The sequence below is a fragment of the Betta splendens genome, chromosome 15, assembly GCF_900634795.4.
Source record: "Betta splendens chromosome 15, fBetSpl5.4, whole genome shotgun sequence".
NCBI classification, from domain to species: Eukaryota; Metazoa; Chordata; class Actinopteri; order Anabantiformes; family Osphronemidae; genus Betta; species Betta splendens.
Genome location: NC_040895.2, coordinates 5,943,221 through 5,963,962, shown reverse-complemented (window position 1 = coordinate 5,963,962; position 20,742 = coordinate 5,943,221). Strand labels below are relative to the sequence as shown.

At 47.2% G+C, this 20,742-nt stretch overlaps 1 protein-coding gene across 1 annotated transcript; it reads right to left on the bottom strand.

Annotated features, from left to right (window-relative positions):
• Positions 1 to 17,271: 17,271 nt before the first annotated feature.
• On the bottom strand, positions 17,272 to 18,694 carry LOC114841865 (homeobox protein vent1-like). The gene is made up of 4 exons (XM_029127060.3): positions 18,632 to 18,694; positions 18,047 to 18,338; positions 17,727 to 17,959; positions 17,272 to 17,618 (listed from the first exon to the last, which is right to left on the bottom strand). The coding sequence occupies exons 1-4, from the start codon at positions 18,692 to 18,694 to the stop codon at positions 17,364 to 17,366; spliced, it is 843 nt and encodes a 280-aa protein (XP_028982893.1). The 3' UTR covers positions 17,272 to 17,363.
• Positions 18,695 to 20,742: the final 2,048 nt, after the last annotated feature.

Here is a 20,742-nt window from a genome sequence, read left to right as displayed (position 1 = left end):
AGCACCTCCTGTGCTCTGTCCGGCTGTGATCAGTTCCTGCAGAGGCGGCGGAATCAGGGAGACGTTAATGTCCACCCAGGAAGAAAGTCGGGAGCCCGGACCTGCACCGGCACCAAAGAAAGGCCCCTGTTGAAGGATTCTGGCGAAAAAGGTAATTGGTTGAAACGCTGCAGCCTTGAGGTTAAAAGCAACCGGCTGTGAAAGAGACCTCCAGATGGGACACATCAGGAAAAGTGAAGCAGAGCTGGAAACTGTGGCTACACAACTGTCTGATGGACGGGCGACTTCTTGCATGGAGATGGAGGATCAGGGTCAGTGCTGCGAAGGGTAGGTCTGTTTGGAGGCGGGCGTGTAATGGAGATCCAGCCCTTCCTTTTGTCACAGCTTTTAAGGATTCATCCAGGGTCCTATAAAACCAGAACAGCCCTTTAACGCTCTCATTTGAGGACATGTAGAGTTGCTTTGCGCGATCCACCTCTCTCCCTGAACATCGTACCCGTCGATGACGGCTCCGATGTTGTGGCTCTCTCCTGCTTTCCTGGTCAGGACGATGGGGCGGAAGTGTGTGGAGGTGTACGTGAAGGCATCGGGGAGCTGGGCGTCCCTGCTGACTGGTAGCTGTGGGGAAGCGCCAGGCACAGGAGCCAGTTCCGGCTCTCATTGGCCATGGGCCACAAACCTCCCAGTTACAAACAAGGCCAGTTACATATCGGGGATATTGTCTATGCACTGCACCAATTGTGTCAAATATAAGAAGACCTGCTTCTTCGACATCATCTAGATTAACGCCACGATCGTCTTCTAAAACCTGCATTAGTAGACGATAACTCACTGGCAGGATCTTCCCATAGATGACATACTTACTGTCAGATACAGTGGACATTTGAAGGAAAACTGACTTCAAGACGTGACAAATGAAGGAAACAACTAAAATGACTCATGACTCATCTGCCTGAAACGATTCTTTCCCCAACAAAACAATATTTAGATTTTTAAGTATTATATATGAAAGTAGGATTTTCAAATGATTGTTTTTTTTTATGAACATAACGCAAATATGCTCAAACAATATAATATTTGTAAAAAAAATCAAGTAACCTTTACTTCTAAATCTATGAACAGGTTGAGCATTAGTTTGGCACAGGTTATGCATTAATTACATTACGTTAATAGCCTTTTAGACATAAAGCTTGTGTTTTGTTCAATACCTGATGTACGGTAATGAGAATTTCAATATAACTAACTATTTCATCAGTTTATAATATGCGATAACTGAAAAAAAACTTATTTTCTAATGGAGCACATTAGGTTTTGAAGTGACAACCCTTTACTTACCAGACTAAGCTTTACCAACTGAACCACTTTATCAATCAGGATGGTGGTACTTTAGTGATAGCAGGAGGATACAGTATAAACTGTATAAACCATATATAAGCAATCAACCTTACATATTATAACTTATTTTCATTGAAATATTATATTATTCACATTACATTAGCTAGCATTAGCCCTCTGGTGGCTCAGTTTTGTATAGTGCCAGAACCCAGGAGGTTGTAGGTTCAAACCTCATTGATCCCACCAGATCTTGATGAGAAACTTCACACAAGCTCCGGAGGCGTAATCTCTAATCTAACTGATCACTTTAAATTAATGTCACCTCTTACCTATATATTTATGTGATTAAATTACCAAAGTCCAAATTTTAAGAGGCATGATTATTATTTTGAGTGTAAAGTCTCCTTTTGGTTAGATTTGCCTTTAATTTGCCATTCGTCGTATCTTGCATGAGGGGCGTCTGTAGTAAAGTGAAGCTCTCCTACCACTGTTTACTGGAAGGCTTTTCACATAAACTTGGAGGAGTTTCAACTGCTCTCAAATCTTCCGCTTCGCTACATTTCGAGGCTGGCTGAGGGAAAACAGGATGGATTCAGTACAGTGGCATCAAACAGGCCAGACCAGACAAACCAAGCGCTGTGACATCCGATATGTAATCGTGTGTGCGGTGAACCTTTAACCGGGTGAACTCTGCGCCAGATGAGGTCGTTCCAGACCGTCTCAGCCTACCCTTGGTGTATAAGTAATCACGCGCAGCTCTGGAGCAAAAACCCACATGACAAAGTGTGTTAGCGCTTCACACCGAGACAAACGCCAGGAATGTCACAACTCATCTGACCCTGAAACCAACAATCTTGAATAAACTAAGACTTTCTGTATTTGGAAAAGATTCCTTCAAACTGACTGACAGCATAGAAGCAAAACTAAGACTTTCTGACCAAATGACGAAGCACTTCTCAAACTGTACTTTTCCGGCTACAGTCTACGTTCACATAATATGTAGATTGAATGGTATTTTATTTGTAGGCCTTATATAATGCCCTTCAAAGCATTAACAGAATCAAAGCAGAATAAGAAAATAAACCAGCCAGTGACAAACTAAGTCATTGTGATTCCCAGTCATGTCACCACCAAAAACCCCTAAATAATCATTACCATAAATAAAATGAACCACATCAGGTTTTAACATAAAAAAATCTGCTTAAAAACGTATTTCTTAAACTTTTGCATTCATCCATTTCTCAATTCCAATGATACTGTCTGAGAACATTCCACTGAGCTTCCCTAAAGGAATGTTTTATATACAGTACATACATGACTGTGTATTCTCCTGTTATGGGGAGAGCAGAGACAGGATAGACAGAGAGGAGCAACGCACACAGCTCAGGGGCACTGTCTACTGGGAAAAGTGATGGGTTGGCTGAAGTCACGTAAACATCAATTTTAGCCGACTGCAGTAGGAACTGCAATTGCAGGGAATCTGTGTCTGGTAAAACACGAGTGTGTGGAGTGTGTAATAAGAAATGCCATGTGTTAAGGAATGAGCAGAACAGGTCACAGAGCAGGACAGAACCCAATAAACTGCTGTCCAAATGGAAGTAACAATCCAAAGACGCTACAGCAGCAGCAATAACTTCTGGCGCCGACAATTGTGGGTCTCTCAACAGCGTCCTCTTCGCCATTTCCACGTGGGCCTCTCAGCTTGCGAGGCATGGCCAGCTTTTGATTTGGGATAACCACACTTGGCTGCAGCCCAAGAATAGCACGACTCCATAACGCAGACCTGAGTCGGTACAGAGGCGAGTTGAATGAGGGCTACACGCTACAAACCAAGCAGATTATCATAACACACACACAGACTCTCAGTGACAATTCTGTGTTCTTGATACTCGGTGCGCGAAAAAAATCCTCTCGGGATCCTGCAAGGATTGGTGAAAAACAGCATTAAAGTCACCAATGAGTGCATGCTCAATAACGTACTTCCACGTTAGAGTAACCTACCCAAGCGTGGAGGTTTCACGGAAGATCACTTCTCCCTCACAGCGCACGTACACACTGTCCAGGCATAAATAGGCTGAAACGAGAACAAAGCCAGGGAGATACAGTGACCAGAAAAAAACAACAACCCTGTGCATGTGGCATCATCAGTGTAATAGCTGGTTCTTGGAGAAAATAAATAGAAGATGGGCAAATCACCTGGAAAGTCAATGTAAGTCGCAGCGAGGACAAGCAGTGTATAACACAGAGCCCACAGCTCGTTACTCATCAGCCCTCCGCCACACCGAGCCAGTAAGTCTCTGGAGAGATCCACTGGATGGGAAACAAGCAACAACGCGCGTTTGGAAGACGTCAGGCTGCAATATCCCGAAGGCCTAATTAACTCAAACTGAAGTAATCCCTCACTTGACATCCCCTAATTCTATATTTTGAATGTTCAATCACCCTCGGCACGATTTGTCTCCTGCGTCACTTGGCCCATTTGGCTTGTGATTACTCAGTCGCTCAAGAGCGAGCGCTTCCCCCTGAAACTGTTACGTACCCAGCGAGTCCCTTCGCTCTCGTAAACAACCGTCACTGAGCCTCTTCGGGCCGCACACGGCCTCCTCCTACTACCCCGTGTCTTTCAGGAAATGCCGTGTGCACATCCAGCGCGCACATGTTCTACACTGGGTGTATTTAACATTCATTTTAGTGCGTCTTGAGATTGTAACCATACAGTGTCCCATTTATAGGAGAGAATTAAAAATTATGGTCAAGTTATTATGTAATAATAAGATGTAAAGGTTTACATCATTAGAATGTTCATTAGATAGATAGACATAAAATAACTTGTGACGTGTGCTTGACATCCCATCCATCCATCCATCCATCCATCCATCCATCCATCCATCCATCCATCCTCATCTACTCTATGCTCATCTATCTATCTATCTATCTATCTATCCTAATCTATCTAAACTATCTATCTATCTATCTATTATCTATCTTCTATCTATCTATCTATCTATCTATCTATCATCTATCTATCTATCTATCTATCTATCATCTATCTATCTATCTATCTATCTTCTCCATCTCCATCCATCCATCCATCCATCCATCATCCATCCACCATCCATCCTCCATGCCATCCATCCTCCTCAATTCTGCACTGTGAGTTTGCTTTGCTTCACGTTTACTTTGCTTAAATGGAAACACTGTCCTTGGCTAACAAAACTGTTATATCATACAGTTCTGCGTGTATCCGTGCAGTTCAGTGTATAGCTTTACACAAACTACTCACATGCATTGTGTGGTGAAATCTAGAAAGATGTTCCTACCACAAACCAAAATCTGAGGCACAAGTTTTTCATTTCTAAACTGACTCCATACTCTATGAGCCTTTTTACATTTCATCTCCCTTTTCACAGTTGTTCTTTCTGGCAAAAAGCACTCTCCAGTGGACGTGATGTAACAACGTTGATGTGAGGACTTTCCTGGCACACAGCTCACCTCATCCTGAGATTCCTCATTCAGGCACAGCATGCTTTTTGGTCCATGTGGTTATGGATGTAAGGTGTTGATCAGTGGCTCTGGTCCTGGACGAGTCCTGCTTTGCTCCAGTTCGACAGGATGCCAGGAAGATACTAATCACTGAACGCAGTGTCCACGAGCCAGTTTGAGATGTGTGTTCTTTCTCGCTGCATGAAGTTATCCGCCGATCATACGATGCGTCGCCTGGTTTCCGCACTCGCGCTCACACGTAGCCCTCGGAGCTGCTGCAGCGGTGTGACGAGTCGTCGGACCACCACGCGATCGAGCCTCGAAACCTGTCGCTCGCACCGCGCGCTGTGTTCGTCCGCACGATCTTCGGTGAGGTCCGCGCACGGCACCTGATGTCTCCTTGTGCGTCGGGGGGGGTGGAGGGCGGATTGTTGGAGTCCGGGACCGAGCAGGAGCGTTCAGGGCGCCCTGACCTGTTGAGCCTCTTAGCTGGAGTCCTCCGCCTCATGGGGAGCTGCCGTGAGGAGGTGAAGTCCATTCATTGCCAGTCATGCCCTCCCCCACCGCCTTGACCAATCCTCAGCAGAGTGGGAATCCCCCCAGGCCCTCGCATAACTGCGGCGAAATCATGTGTGACCATTCTGTTTGTATCAGCGGCAGCAAATGCAAAACATACTGATTAATAATTAGATATTAATAAGCGCACAACCAGCCCAGCTGGGCCAGCTGTGTGGCGTCAACCATCAATGTCTCTTTCTATGAGCCTGTCATAAACCAGAAGCTGACTGAAAGTACATCAGTATGTGCCAAATTGAACAAGCCGCTGAAGTTTGGATGGAAAATGGGAACCTTCCCTTAGCAAAACGGCGGGCCCTTGGCTGGAATCGAACTATCCCGCAGTAATATGTCTTGGGTGTAAGAGAATCCAGGAAGTGTTCATAGAGTTTCAGTTAGTAGGGCCATAAGAGCTGCTTTGCTGTTCTCGGTCAATAGGCAGCACCGCTACACTGGTCGTGTGCTGTACATCCTGGGGTCTAGTCTCAGCATCCGTTCCCCACACGGTCCCTCACCTGCTGCCTGGAAAGGCCATTAGCCCTGACCGGACTGTCGCCGCGCACGCGTTGCTGCGTCGTCCCCAGCTCAGTCTCTCGCCGGGCGTCTGGGCTTGGATGCTGCCACCGTGGCTCCCAGAGCCCGGTCCTTTGCCTCTGCGTGCACTACAAGGCAGCAGTTGGCGCTGGGAGGAGTCACACGCGGAGGCGTTTCCACGGAGACAGTCGATGAAATCACTTGAGCGTTCGAAACCGACTCGATGGAAGCACCCGGCGGCCCGACGGACGACAGTTTGCGGCCCACGGTCGGTGGAGGAGGTATTAGACATACGCGCTGCGGCCAGAGACAATATTCCTGCAGATTCAACCAAGACATGAAGGGACATTTACCCACAAGGACATGAACAATGGGACACGAGGCAGTGTCTGGTTTTATCTGTAGCTTTCCCTTCACCCACTTGCCTCCGCGTGTTTTAATGGATGCTTCTTTGCTTGGCCTCTAAGGAGGGAACCGTGCGCAGGAGCTGGTTTTTGTCACTTTGATCCTCACTGTCTCTCTCTGTACGCTTCCACAAGTATTGTGTGCTAGCTTCATAATTGGGCCTTTGACAAATTCCTTTTTCCTTTGAACTTAAAGTAACACACTAAACAACGTATCTTATGCAATTTACAGGCTGCTGATAAAGAATTCCAAAACTAGTGTGGTGTGAGGGACGATGGGTCCTAGATGGACAAAGCACCAGTCCCATCAAAGTTCCCATGACTGTAAGATGACATTTTAGATTACAGTCACTCCCAACCAAACCTGAGCCTATAGATATGTCCACCATGTCATTTAAAACGATTGAGGGTCAAAGCTGGCTTTGTACCTGCAGCAGCGGCCTGTTCTCAGGATTCTCTCCTGCATCTGCTCCAGCAGCTTCTGCATCTCCTCTCCCAGCTCAGCCCCTCCATCCGGCTCGATGACAAAGTCAGCGCGGCGGAAAGCGTCGACCCCAGGGAATAAACGTGGCCCTGAAAAACGGGACGATGAGAATAAGGTTGAGCTGTAGTTAATCGAGTTAATAGCGGAGATCTAGATCTACGAGTGGCCTGAAGATAAACACTGAAGCAACTCACAGATTCCTCTCAGTCCCTGTGACGTATTGTACACATTTAAGACACAGCTTTGGTTTGATCTACTTCACTGACGGCCGATGAGGAGGCTGCAGCCGACTGAAACGGGTGCGTTTGACTTCACATCCCCAAACATAATGATCACTCTTCCTCCATCTGAACGTGGACTGTGCCTATACTTATGTGGTCAGTCACATGTGCAGCCCAGTGTGGGCTCACAAAAATAGAAGAGAAAACACTCAGCCGGCCTCCGATCCTGTTTGTCTTTCTACCTCCACTGTGTCGTGCGTAATGTCTCTGGAGAAAAACACAAGGGGGAGCGGAATTTGAGAAGTTCTGCTGCACATTGAATGTAAATACATCTAAAGTGACTCAAAGGATATCTTTCCTTCTGATCTGTGTGCTTGCAAATGGAGAAATATGTCCACTTGATCCTGTTTTCCTTTGTAGGTAAAACAAAGGTGTTTATTAACCGCTGTTGCCACATCCTGACATCCCCATGCGTCATCCATTTATCATTCTAAGTGCTTTTCTCTTAGGGTCGCAGGCATATTGAGTTAACTTAATTAAAACAAATAAGCCCACAATGACCATCTCGTTAAGGCAACTGCTCTCCCATTAGCCATGATGTGTGAATAAGTCACTGTCAAATTGATTCTTATATGTTAAGTTAATAAAAGTTATCTTTGTCAGAATAAACATGAATATATATGTGCCCTAGATTGAAGTGTGAGATCTAAATCTTGATGACTAGACTGTGTTCTTCCTGGCTTTTCCTTTGCTTCACACAGTCCAGACGAGGCGGCAGAGGGGAGAGGACGTTTAGGTGATGAACAGAACGAGCAGCACTGTCCCCTCCCCTCCTGTGTCTTGTACCGTAGCGGCGACCGAGGGGACGTATGCAGCGGGGACCAGATTGAATCCATAACCGCCTCACCTCGAACGTGCTGCTGTGTTGTCAACTCGGGGGGTACGAAGGAGCCTTCAGATCGTCTGTGGATCAAAAACACATCCCAATGCCCGCTCCGTTGGGCCCGTGTGCGAAACCATACATCACAGTGTCATCGTGCAAAGAGAGCGCGCAAACACAGCACGTCACCGCACACACAACAACACAAACTGTACACACGGACTTAGGGCACGAGAGGCAGAGGTACAGAATGAAGAGACAGGCGAAGGAAAGTGGGTCATGCACCATCTGGGTTTGTCTCCTAGACTTAAGAGTCGGCTCCAGGTGCTTTCAGGCTCATCTCCATTTTTCTTCTCCCTCTTTCCTGTCTCCTCCGACTTACTCCCTCCATCTAACGTTGGCCTTTTTGTCTTATAACCTGTTTGTCTCTACTTTAAACTCCTTTCCTTGCACTGCTTCCCTTCTTTTTCTTCTTTCGTTCCTCCTGCACTCCTTTCTCCACACTCCTTTTCCTCTTTTTCCATCTGCATCTGTCCTTTCTCTTAGTATTATTGACTACTTCTATTTTCATCTCTCACCGCTTCCTCCTTCCCTTTTGCTTACTTTCCTGTTACTCTCTGTCTTCCTTACTCCCACTTCTATGTCTTTTCTTTCACCTTTCAATTCTCTTTTTCATCTTCTGTCCTTTTCTGGTTCCTTCTATCCTTACCTTCATACCCTTTGTATCTCCTATACTCTTTCATGTCATGAGGTTAACCTCCTCTCTCTCCTCACTTTCTCTCCTTCTTCGTTTCATATCTAATTCTTTTCCATCCAATCCCTTTAATCACCTCCCGTTTTACTTTCCTTCCCATCCCCTCCCATCTCTTCATTTGCTCCCCTTCTCTCCTATTTCCGTTGATCATTCCCTTCTCGTCTCCTGCCAGAAAATGTTGACAAGCGAAACAAAGCCGGAACGACACTGTGAGAGAAAAACAGACGAGACAATAAAGTCCTTGACGTTGCGGGAAGAAATGTCACCCAGTAAATAAAAGGAAAAATTGGTTGTCAGTGACGCAGTTGCCTCCGGGGCGACGGTGAGGCTAGCTTGTGAGTCACATGTGTGCCTACATTCGGTTTAGCACAACAGGTAGCATTAGCAAGCCTTATCAATCGCTTCAACATGCTCCATCTCCAAATGAGGCCGACATGTATTTCCCAGCGACCAGGCAGGTCTCGTTTTATCATAAATGGAACAGCTTGCGGTGCTAAACCTTGGGAATTTTAGGCAGGTTTTCTTGTCATCGTTGCATAAAACCATTAGAGGACATTTTGTTGCTCGGGCTGGTGATGGCAACGCCGCCCCGCTTCGCCCACAGCCCCGGCACAACGGCCTTCCTGTTATTACGCAGCCCATGAATTTCCCAAATGAAACCTATGGAACGCGCCGGTGGTGGCGCAGCTTTCTCACAGAGATCCTCACCGCGGCCTCAGGTCGCCGCAATAATGGGGGGCGGCGTTGGCGGTGGGGCGGCCGGCGAGCCGCGCGTCACTTAAAAACCTATCGCACAAAAGAGTTTGAGTTTGAATTAAATCAATGGGAAACCGAAAGCGAGCAATGGAGTGGTGTAATTAAAAGTACAGGAGATGCTGCGTTTCAGCATTAGCAGCTGCTGGGCCGGACACAATCCAGCAAAGGATGAAAACAAAATGAGCTGAAGAGGAGCGTTTCATAGCAGCTCTCCGCTACGGTACGGAACAGTGGTGAGGTGAAGAACACAAGCGCGGCCTTTAAAAAGACATCATGCTCTGCTGGTTGTTTGTGTGAGTTGATGCTTCTGAGCGTGGTGCGTGCGAGAGAGAGAGAAGCCCCGCCGGTCGACTACCGATTGGCTGCACAAGCTGTTGCCACAACGACGACCCCTCCGGCTACGCTGATTCCAATCGATGCTCATCAATTTTTTTAATAGCGCTTGGCACCAGCGCATGGAACCAGTGCACGGTGTATTCACGTATGGGGGAGAGAGAGCATAGACAAAGAGTGAAGGAGAGGAGAACGGAGCGAGAATGGAACAAGAGAGAGAAGAGAAAGACGAGGATTACAAAGTAAAGAGGAAAAAAGAATAACTCCTAATGAATAATTCCAGTTTGCTTTGGTAGTTGAGGGGGAAATATGTCGTGCCTCTAATGTGAGCAACCTGCAGACTTTTTGGAAGCGTTGCATGCTCCAGTGAAACACTTCATAGCATTTTTAAAAGCAGAAATTTGCAAATTAAAACTGATAGAGGTTATTGTAGCAAATCACAGACAAGCACCTCTTGAGTCAAACGGTAGCACTTCACAACCCTGTTAACTAAGTGGAAGCCTCACAGTTAAAACTGTGGGCAGTGTGTGGTCATTTATTCATATACAAAACAGACAACAATGTATAAAAAAATATAATGCCGAAACAACATAATATAAAAACATACTTAAAACCGCAGGATACGATGTGCGGTAAAACTCACCACTGAGCTGCTCCATAGCAAATTTTCCCATGGGTCTGTTGAAGGCCAGTCTGTCTGGTGTGATGCCAGGGTGGGAAGAGGTGGGAGGGCCTGATGCTCTCAGGCCACGGCGGTCACTCTGCACACACCGCCACACCTCCTCCTCAGACAGACAGCTTTCCCAGCAGGGAGAGGATGTCGGCCAAGCACCTTTCTCCTGTGACACGCACCACCCACACACCAGACGCACAACTACACATTCATGATGCACACACACACGACACCACACACAGACCCACACATGCACACACACACACACACACACACACACACCACACCATACGCACACACCACGCGCCACCACGCATATCGCACACACACACACACACACACACACACACACACACCCACACAGCACACACCACACCGACGCACACATGCAACACACACCCACACACACACACGCCCATACCACAGACGCACACACACACACACGCATGCAGGCGTCCGCACCACGCACCCACACACACACACACACACACACACCCACACCACACACACACACACACACACACACACACATACACACACACACACACCACCATTGGTGTAAATATAATTAGATTTCATCTTAAAGGAAGGCAGGCTACTCCAGGTTCAGCACCGCACTTGTTAAAGCTGATGTATGAGAGCCCTCTTGAAGTTGACTGAATTACCTCCCTTGAAAATAATCAGCCATTTGTCAAAATTTCTCCAGCGTTTGCGAGCGAGCTGGGGCTAGAGAGAACAGAAGGCGGCTTGATGCGACAGTTGGGCTAATTAAGTTGGGCTTAGTGAGGTTTTCCCAGTTAACATTTAAATCGCCGTGAACGCTACGCTGGCTGAATGCAGATGGAGCAGACTTTTGTGTGCAGCGATAGGGGAGCGGTGCATTCACGGCTTCCCATGTTTTCTGTGATGCTTCCAAAACGCAGTACCCGTCATCTGTGTAACAGGAATCTACAAAGTTTGTCATTAGAGGGCTTGACCATGTCACTTGGTGCCGGGTTCGTGGCAGAATGCCTGTTTCTACTGCAACATGAATCCAGCCGCTTTTTCATTTGAGTTTTTTAAGAGCAGGTTTAAACTTCACAAAAACAACAGGACACGTTGTCGATCCATGGGATCGTTTCAAATCAAGCAGCTTACAACCCATGCTGTCCTTGAATGCCTCATAGAGCAGAGTATTAAAGCTAGCGTCATGACCGTCGATTTCTATATCACAGAAGTCATCAGTCACTTGTATAATAGGTTTTAGGTCAAGGACTGAATCTATTTTTGATCATGACCTAAAACACACTGAAAATGATTTATGGGTATGTTGTTTTTCAATTCACGAAAGGGCATCTGGTGTAAAACTTGCCCATCTCATGCAAATCATGTGCTGCCGGCGTCTCGGCAGGATAAAGCTGAAAGGAGTTACCTTTTACATGTACGTGTTTTAATTGGGGAACCAACCTCATAAGCTCCATTTTCTCAAGTAATTCTGAATTTGTTGATTTCAACTTCATTAACTGGTTACCATGAAACTTGACCACCAACAGATCAGTGAGGTCTATACGCAGGCAGTAATACCGCACGTTGTCTTAAAGCTAAACGTCTGCTCCATATTGAAGGTTTGTCACATGTAAATGTGCTGCTCTGATTCTCTGGTCTACAGTATGAAGGGTGAATGCACACCACACGCAGCAGCAGCACTGGGGCTTTCCCACAGTTACCAGTTAACCATGTAATGAAGGGAGTCCCGTCGGTACTGAGACAAAACTGTTTTAATGAGGAATAACATGGTGTCATGATATACGGAGACACATTACTGTACATCCTATTGGCAGTTGGTCATAATCTAGGAAATAAACGTCTAAACATTGCTGAACAAACAAGCCTCGTTGTTGTTCCTTAAGGATTTTGAGGTGCCAGAACGCGACAGCAGAAAGTTCAGCAGCAACGCAATCTTGGTGCAACCATGCCCAGCAACGTGAACCATGCTACAACACAGCACGGACACCACCTGCATCGTCTGTGGCCCATTATCGCCTCCACACGTCTGCCACGCCGCGCTGATGTCCAAGATACCTCTGCAGGCTGCCTGATCATTGCCGGATGTACAGTTTCCAGCGACAGACAAAGGCTGCCCTCAGCGCCGGCACAGCGCCGGAAGTGGAAGTGTTGGGGGGGCCTCCCAAAGAGGCATTGTCGAGCTGGAACCGATCATTACCACGGCTGCAGCTGTTTTCCGCCCCCTATGACATAATCTACTAACTAGACGGTGTCTCCGGAGGATCCTGCTGAGGATCTCTACTGATCTCTGTCATTACCCCTGACAGGCCGCAGGTGCCGTCTGTGTGGATCATTGGGATGATCCCAGCGGATCGGGATCATAGAGAACAGTGACGGGATCATGCGTTGAGATGCAACTACCAGGCGAAGGGGAGCGCACACACACGCATCAGCGGCGGCAGCTCACCATAAATAGAATGGGGTTTTCTCCCCTGAGAAACAGTGGCCAGTGGAATGCCCCCCCCCCCCCACACACCAAGTTAAATCTGCTGTCCTACATAGTTTGCCTCTGAGCTCCTCGTTGCTGATTAAACCGGTGGTGGAGGTGTTGTTAACTGCACCACAGAACAGAGACGCTCAGATGAGATTTTGAGCTAGTTTCATGTGAATTAAATTTATTTATGTTCTCTTTTCATTTGCGTGGGTGGATTTTAGGGAAGGACTGCTCATTATGAAAGCGCACTGAAAGATATTTCTTTAAGACTCAGAGGAGAGAATTGCGATATCTCACCTGTATTTAGCACACGGAGAAGCTGATCTTGGTTTTTAGAATGACAGCTGGGGGTGGAGGTAGATGATGAGGGGCGTCTTGCTGATTTACTTCCCTTTGTGGCATCGGCTACACTTCCTCCTGTACTCCGTGAATGCTCACTGGAGCCCTCAGAAATCAGGAGAATTGGCCTCCACAATGGTCCTAACTCACTGAGCTGAGCTTCAAACACAACGCTACAAGCAATTAGTGGTCTAAACGTCGAGAACACCGACGCACACCACGGATGAGAGAGTCGGAACTTGGACCAGTGCAAAACCTTAACAGTAAAGTCTAATTGTCTTCTCCACTTTAAACACACTGGACTCAGGGCTCTCCTTTTTTGTATAAACCACTTAAGTCCAACTAACATCACAGGTGATTGTTTGTATCAAGATCGCTGAGATGCGGCACAGGCTTTGGTCTCGTTTATCTCCATTTGAGACATTCGCAGCTTCGTCCTACTTTTGACTTTTACGTAGAATTTGACATGGAATAGAAACGTCTCGATGACACATATACTTAGGTGAGACAATTCATTATGTGGGAAAATCGCAGTCTCACCTCATCCTCAGCATTGGCGGCAGATGTTCAGATCACAATATCCGTCCGTCTCCTCGATTTTCTTCCAGTACGGGGAACGCTGCATCAGCCGAACCCTCCATTGCCGCAACTTGGCTCATTCCCCTACGACAGCGATTGTTAGCCGCGACGGGCACGCGGATGACTGCCTCGGCCCACGGGCACGCCGATCACACCGCGCGGGTCGTCTACGGCGGCGGTCCGGCAAAACCGACCGATCTCGCGTGGGCGCTCCGGGAACACACAACCGGGAAGCGCGGCGCCTATGGCTGCGTAATCGGCACCCTATCGTTCCTCTCATGACAGTCGTTACGCATGAATGGGGTTTTAATCATCCCCTTTAATTGTGGGACTCCTGCTGGAAGGTATTCGTATTTAGCGTCTCTCGCGCTCACGGGGAGTCGGTGCTCCACGAACCCACTCAGACTTTGGATCAGACATGCTTGTGCTGCTTAACATCCAAACGAGCGGGGATAATCCCTCCACCAGAGGGCATTTCTGTGACCACCCTGCAAACTCGAGAGTGAACGAGCATACGGTGACTCCGTCAGTCTCCCGTAATGACGTGGCCAGTGTGCGCCCTGCTCAGACTGGAGGGCGCCGCCTGCGACCTATGCGTCTTTCAAGTAGGTGTAAATTGTTCAATCGGGACACAACAGAGCTCAATGGATATCAATGATCTGGCAGTTACATCCTCTTTGATGTTTCTTTGAAGATGCAAATCTACAACAAGCGTCGGACGCTCGCAGCTTGAAGCGATGCTGCGTGAAAGAATTTGCCCGCTCCACAGGCCTGAAACTGGGCTGACCGACGCTTGGTATTGGTCCACCTGATTCCGAAACCGAATGTTTCTCTGTCTGTGATTTCACTGTGTGCATTGAGAGACGGACATGGAGAAAACGAGGCCCGACTGGATCACAGTTCGGTGGGAACAGGAAGACTGGCTGCAACATTTGTTAACATCCACGTTACAACAAATGGCAACGACCCGGAACAGTCCTCTGCGGCCTCGTCGTGTTGTGCTATTTTGATGTTACGCAGGCTTTGTCATCTACTTCCTGTCCAAGTTAATACATTCTAGCAGGTTTTAAATTTGAACAAATCCCGATGACACTTCACACAAACTTGTCATTATGTGTTTTATTTGTAATCATTCAAACATTTTTTTATTTAATCAAAAGTTCTAGATAATAACAGTGTTGTCTTTATTATATATTTTCTTTTGGTGATAGAACAGAAACTGTGCAGCAAAATATTTACATTATTATAACTATTTATCTACTCCTTTTCAAAGAACGAGGTGTGGGGGTGGGATGACAGGGAGAGGGCTGCACTGGTGGTGTGTGTGTGTGTTTGTGTGTGTGTGTGTGGGGGGGCTGTTTAGGCCTGGGATGGAACGCGCTGCAGGCGCGGAGCTGTCCATTCGGGACGGGGTGCTGAAGCAATGGAGGCGGAAGCGGAGCGAACGGGATATACAGAAACTCAGCGCAGATCCTGGACCTGCCCTTTGAGCTTCATCCTTCTGTTCTGGAACCACGATTTCACCTGGAAATTGGAGCACGGACATCAACGCGTGCTCCGTTACGCAGAAGTCTTACAAAGTACACATGGAATCAAGGGTTCCCTTAATAAATGTTCGCACGGATAACTCATGCATTTCTGTCGTGGTTTTGTTATTTACCCACTGACTTTAGTCATTAAGACAAACATTAACTTCCTCCGTCGAGATCTGCGTCTTCAAAATTCCTCATCTTTTTATTACTTATCACATTTTTGCCGGTCATCTGTTCATAATGACTATATGAAAGTCATCTCGCTCAGATGTTCGCCACATTCAATGCAACCAGTGGTTCCAAACGGTGCGTTTCTGTGTCCTTATGTGACACTTGCGCCATAGTCGCCTAGGGGAGAACCACACGTCTTTATTTGCGTAATGAAAGAGATGTCAACAGAGCGGCAGAGACTTGATGGTGGTTGTAATTGAGGTTAATAGAGGCTCTGCTGTGGATTTTCTCACCTCCGTGGCTGGCTGCGGTGCCGTGGCGCCAGTAAGTCTGAGTATCAGTTACCCGGTATCTCCAACTAAATGATCTCTGTATAACGTGATTCGCGACTCTATTGTCATTGAAGAGTGGACGTTTAAACAAAATGCCGGATATAAAGCCCCGTCAAATGACTAGTCACAAGCCTTTAGTAGGTGTTGGCTCCTACTGCGCCTTTTCTTAACACACGGTTAATGGAAGCGTTCCAGGTTCAATCAAAGCACAATGTCTGACATAACAACGCAGATGCTGGTGATTTAAGGAAAAAAATTATTATAAAAAGTCGAACATGAAATTACTTTTATGTGGCCTGGCAGATTAAATCGTGTTGTTATTATAGGGACATTTCCAGGTGAAACTCTTGTCTGTCTGTCAAGTCTTTGTTATTGTGGGACGCGGTGGGTGCGTCCGCATTTCCACAGACTTTTATTGAAAGTGGGAAAGATCCGTTTGATCTTTACCTGTATAGTGTCTGCAGCACCATCAAACCCTCCTAACAGCGGTGGGACACGCAGGGTTTCAATGTAACATTACTACAACACTGTAGAAAGAATCTGTTGCAAGTAGATTTCAGTCAACACATTACTTAAGCAAAAATAATATATAAATCACATATTTGAATGTGTACCACCGTCATAATTAAAGATGGTTACCGTGGAATTCATTTCAACCGCTTTAACTTAATTAAATAAATAAATTAAGTTGTTTTAAAGTTTGCTTCCGCCAAATCTCATCACCTCGGACTTCAAAACGGGGATCAGAATGGCGCTCGCTGGCCACACAAACCTCCAGACTCCGTGGAGCCAGGCCGGGGGCCCCTGCGGTAAGTGCAAACTTATCAATGAGCAGCTTAATTAGGGCTATTTGTTGACCATGATCTGCCCGTTAGTTGGCTTTTGAAGTGCAGATGCGGTGGACTAACAACACACATGAAAGCAGAGCGCCCGCATCTCCCTCTGGTACCGCGTTTAATAGATACGACGTGTCACCATGTGGCATTTCATAAAACGCTGCGTTTTGCTAACAAAATGACGTCATATATATCTATATAAATTTATTTTGATGTGTTTACACAGCTCAGTCTGAGTAGATCAGGCTTCACAGTCTGGATTTTATGAGAGAATCGAATCAGCAGCTCCGCAGAGTGAGCGGTGATAAGAACCTTTAAACTTAATGGACAACTGCCTCCGTTATCAGCTCATTCCTCCTCCAACGTCCACTCAGCTGAAGACGAAGGACAGGATGATCCATTCAAATTGAACTAATCCCACCGTTTGATAATATCACGGGGCCGTATAAGCGTGGCTCCAGGTGTCTTAGCAGTGTGTGTGTGTGTGTGTGTGTGTGTGTGTGAGAAGATACAGACAGGCGCAAAGACAATAGCTACAGTAGATAAGATACATTTTATTTAATGATAAATATATTCATCTTTAAATTATATACAACCTTTTTTAACAAATATAATAATATTACACATTAAACTACGAATTGCACAAACGTTAAGTGTTTCAGTCACAGAGTTCGACAGTGTCTTCAGTAGAAGTGTTGGTTGTGGATCATGAGGTGAGGAGGGTGATAAGCCGGCATCTGCTGCTGGAAGACAATGTGCGGAACGGGCAGCGGGTGAAAGGCCGGCTCGCTCCCCGGGAAGTGGGGCTGCTGGCCGCCCATGCTGTGGTACTGAGCCGGGGGCAGGGGCTGGAACATGAGCGGCGGTACTGGCGGGGCGAGGTAGTCCTGGACCTCGCGCTTCAGCTTCATCCTGCGGTTCTGAAACCACGTGCGAACCTGATAATGCAACGGAGAAGCCAGAATGAATCCCGTGGAACGCGCCGTGATGCTGCGGTCGCCAGATGCTGCCGAATCGGTTTGTGGGCACCAAGGACCGCTTCTCACCTGCGTTTCTGTGAGGTTTAGCTTCTGTGCCGTCTTGACTCTCTCTCCGGCGTCCAGGTATTTGTGCTTATTGAAGATCTTCTCCAGTTTGCCGATCTGCTCCGGGCTGAACTTCGTGCGCGCGCGACGCTGCGGCGCGTCTTTCTCCCCATCGCGTCCGTCATCCACGGAGAGACACTCTGACGAGGCCGCCTCGCTCTCGTACCCGGATGAATACCCGCTGTTTTCTGAAACTGGAGAGAACGGGGCAAATTGGTCACTATCGCGGTTTGCGCACCGACGCTTCCGGTTCGGTTGTTGAAGTCTCGTGCGCTACTTACTTGGTGACGCGCAGCTGGATGGAGGCAGGGGCGAGTCCTCGCGCCCGTTGCTCTCCGCTGACCCCACGTGCTCCGTAGACTTTGGTGCCGTGGGCTTCAGCTGCAGGTAACCTTTGCCAAACGTCGGAGGACGCGGCGGCACCATGCAGGGGATGTGAGGTCTGCTGGTTGGCGCAGCATCCCGCGCCCGGCCGTGCTCCGTCAGCCCGGTGTTCTGATGGCTCTGGGCCAGCCAGTCCACGGAAAGTATTTCACCATCTTCTTCCCAGTGCTGCTCGGTGACATGTGAATCCTACGGATGCCAGAGGGCGTGTGCGGTGGCCCCCCGCGTCAGGATCAGCATTTATAGGGATCTGGCCCTCGACTCCATTTGCATATGTAGAGGCCCTTGTTAACGCCTGATCGTTCCCGATGATTAGGGGGTTAATAGCTCGTATTGAGTCTTTACATATCCTGTGTGTGTGTGTTGTGTGTGTGTGTGTGTGGTGTGTGTGTGTGTGTTGTGTGTGTGTTGGGTGTGTGTGTGTGGTGTGTGTTGAAGCCTTGGCGCCGCTGAGTCTGTGAGAAGCCTCCTGAAGCTCATACATGTGTCTGAAACCGGGCTCCAGCTGAATCCCCCGTAGAGGTGGAGACGTCGCCTGCTTTCATGTTGCTGCTCCCACACAGTCGAACGAGAGCGAAACTTGTCAGGATGCAAAATCTTATTAAGTCATTCTCTTCTCTTTTCCTGCAACGTTTATCCCCACACATATTAACAAGGAGCCCCGTTACTAAAATGCTTTTTGTTGTGATTTGTGGGGCAAATAAACAATTCATGACTTATAATGCGTTTCAATTTATCAAACGGATGGTTAAAACAGAACTTGGTTCCTCTTATTGTTACTGTTATCCATTGTCCCACGTGCCTATAAATTTCCACTTCATGATGAGATCAAGATTTTACGTGCAACACGGCTTCAGACCTTTAAACTTATCCTTATTTGACGCGTAAAAGTCGCCAAAAGCGAGAGAATAGTTCAAAAAGAAAACTTATTTCCGACTTAAGAGTTCACCAAACCTCTCCTGTGACTGCTTCGAGACCCTTTTGGGGTCATCAAATGGAGAAACAATCAGTCGTCAGTGGTTTTAGTATGACATGTCTTTGATATCCCGGTGAGTCGCTGGCGCCAGCAGCTCCAGAGCCAGCGTTTGGCACAATCGCTTCAAACATTGCAGATCAAAGGTATTACAGTAGCAACACAGTTACGCCGATTGTCGGTCCGTTCAAATGTAAATATGCTAAAACAAGCTGCGAGGAAAACCCTCAGAGACCAAACAAAGCAACCGAATTCACGTAATCCTTAAATTGGCTAATGCGCAAAACGGTCGGAATGCGAATGCAGATGTTATTTATACGCAGCAGTATCAGCGAAATACGTCTTGTCGTGGTCGCTGACAACGCTACAAATCATGTCTGCTGGGCGCCAAGTAATTGAGAGGCCAACTTCGTTCTGGCAGCTCCAAACCTGTGGGATTTACGACCCCGCTGAGAGATCTCTGCGTGGAGCCGCTCGGGGACAAAGCCACTAAACTGATCGTTTAGTTATATGACAATGCAGATAAGAGGCCGTCTCGAGTTGTCTCCTTTATCGGCGATCTGTCGCTGCGATGGCAGGAGTCCCTTCAGCCTTCTGGTGGCTCTTTATCTCCGCCGCTTTGAGAGATGCGCCCTGATCCCGTTAGATGACAATAAAAAGCGCCCGGGACGCCCGCCTTCACACTGCGCCTATTTCCTCAGCCCTGTCTGCGTGCGGACGCTGTCTGTCCGAGAGAAGCGCACTGTATTCTGATCCCGTTCCCGTGGAGGCTGATAAATCAGCAAAGCGATCTGAAGTCCACACAATATTCAAATCAATACTGAATTGCTGTTTTATGGGAGGCTTGTCTGGTTATTATTGTTCTGTAGCTCCCCCAGGCCTTTACACAAAGAGCTACTTTAAATCTCCTTATTTAATATTTAAGAGCAGCATAGAACCTGTAATAAATAGTTAATAACAGCTATAAAGTTGTAAAATAAAAATATCAGTATTTGCAGAGTTTGTTTTTCCAAGTTTATCTGTTCAGCGTTTTAACTTCTCATGGGTCACGACTGGGTAAAAGACACACAGAACTTCTCTAAATGTTATTATCAAATGCTCTGAATGTGTAAATGCAGCCGTTTTGTCACAGGAATGCAGGTGAGCAGACGAAATGCACAATGATCTCTGAAATGTTGAGGAGCAAAGGTATAAAGTCATAGAAGTCAAGTACTTGAAAATAAATACTTCAGGAAATGTGTTTAATTACCTTCCAATTATATGATTGAGCTCTTAATCCTGTTTGGTTCGTTGCTTCACAACACACTAAATAAATGGCTTGATCTAATCTCGTTGACAGCCGGTTCTGTGTGAGGGACCCGGTTCCGCCACATGGACAGGTCCAGTCCTGCAGCCGCTCTCACGCCCTCCGTCGTCCGGTGCTGACGTGTCTCAGAGAGGAACGGTTCCTCCAATAACGGCGCCAGACGGAATCTCATTACGTCCTCTGTGATGGTAACCACGCCGCCCTTCGCCGCGCAGCGTCCATGATACACTACACTGGGCTGCGAATGGAATCAATGTCAGCTATCCCTTCGGCAATAAACCTCATCTGGTGAACTAACAGTCTGCTGCGGTTTC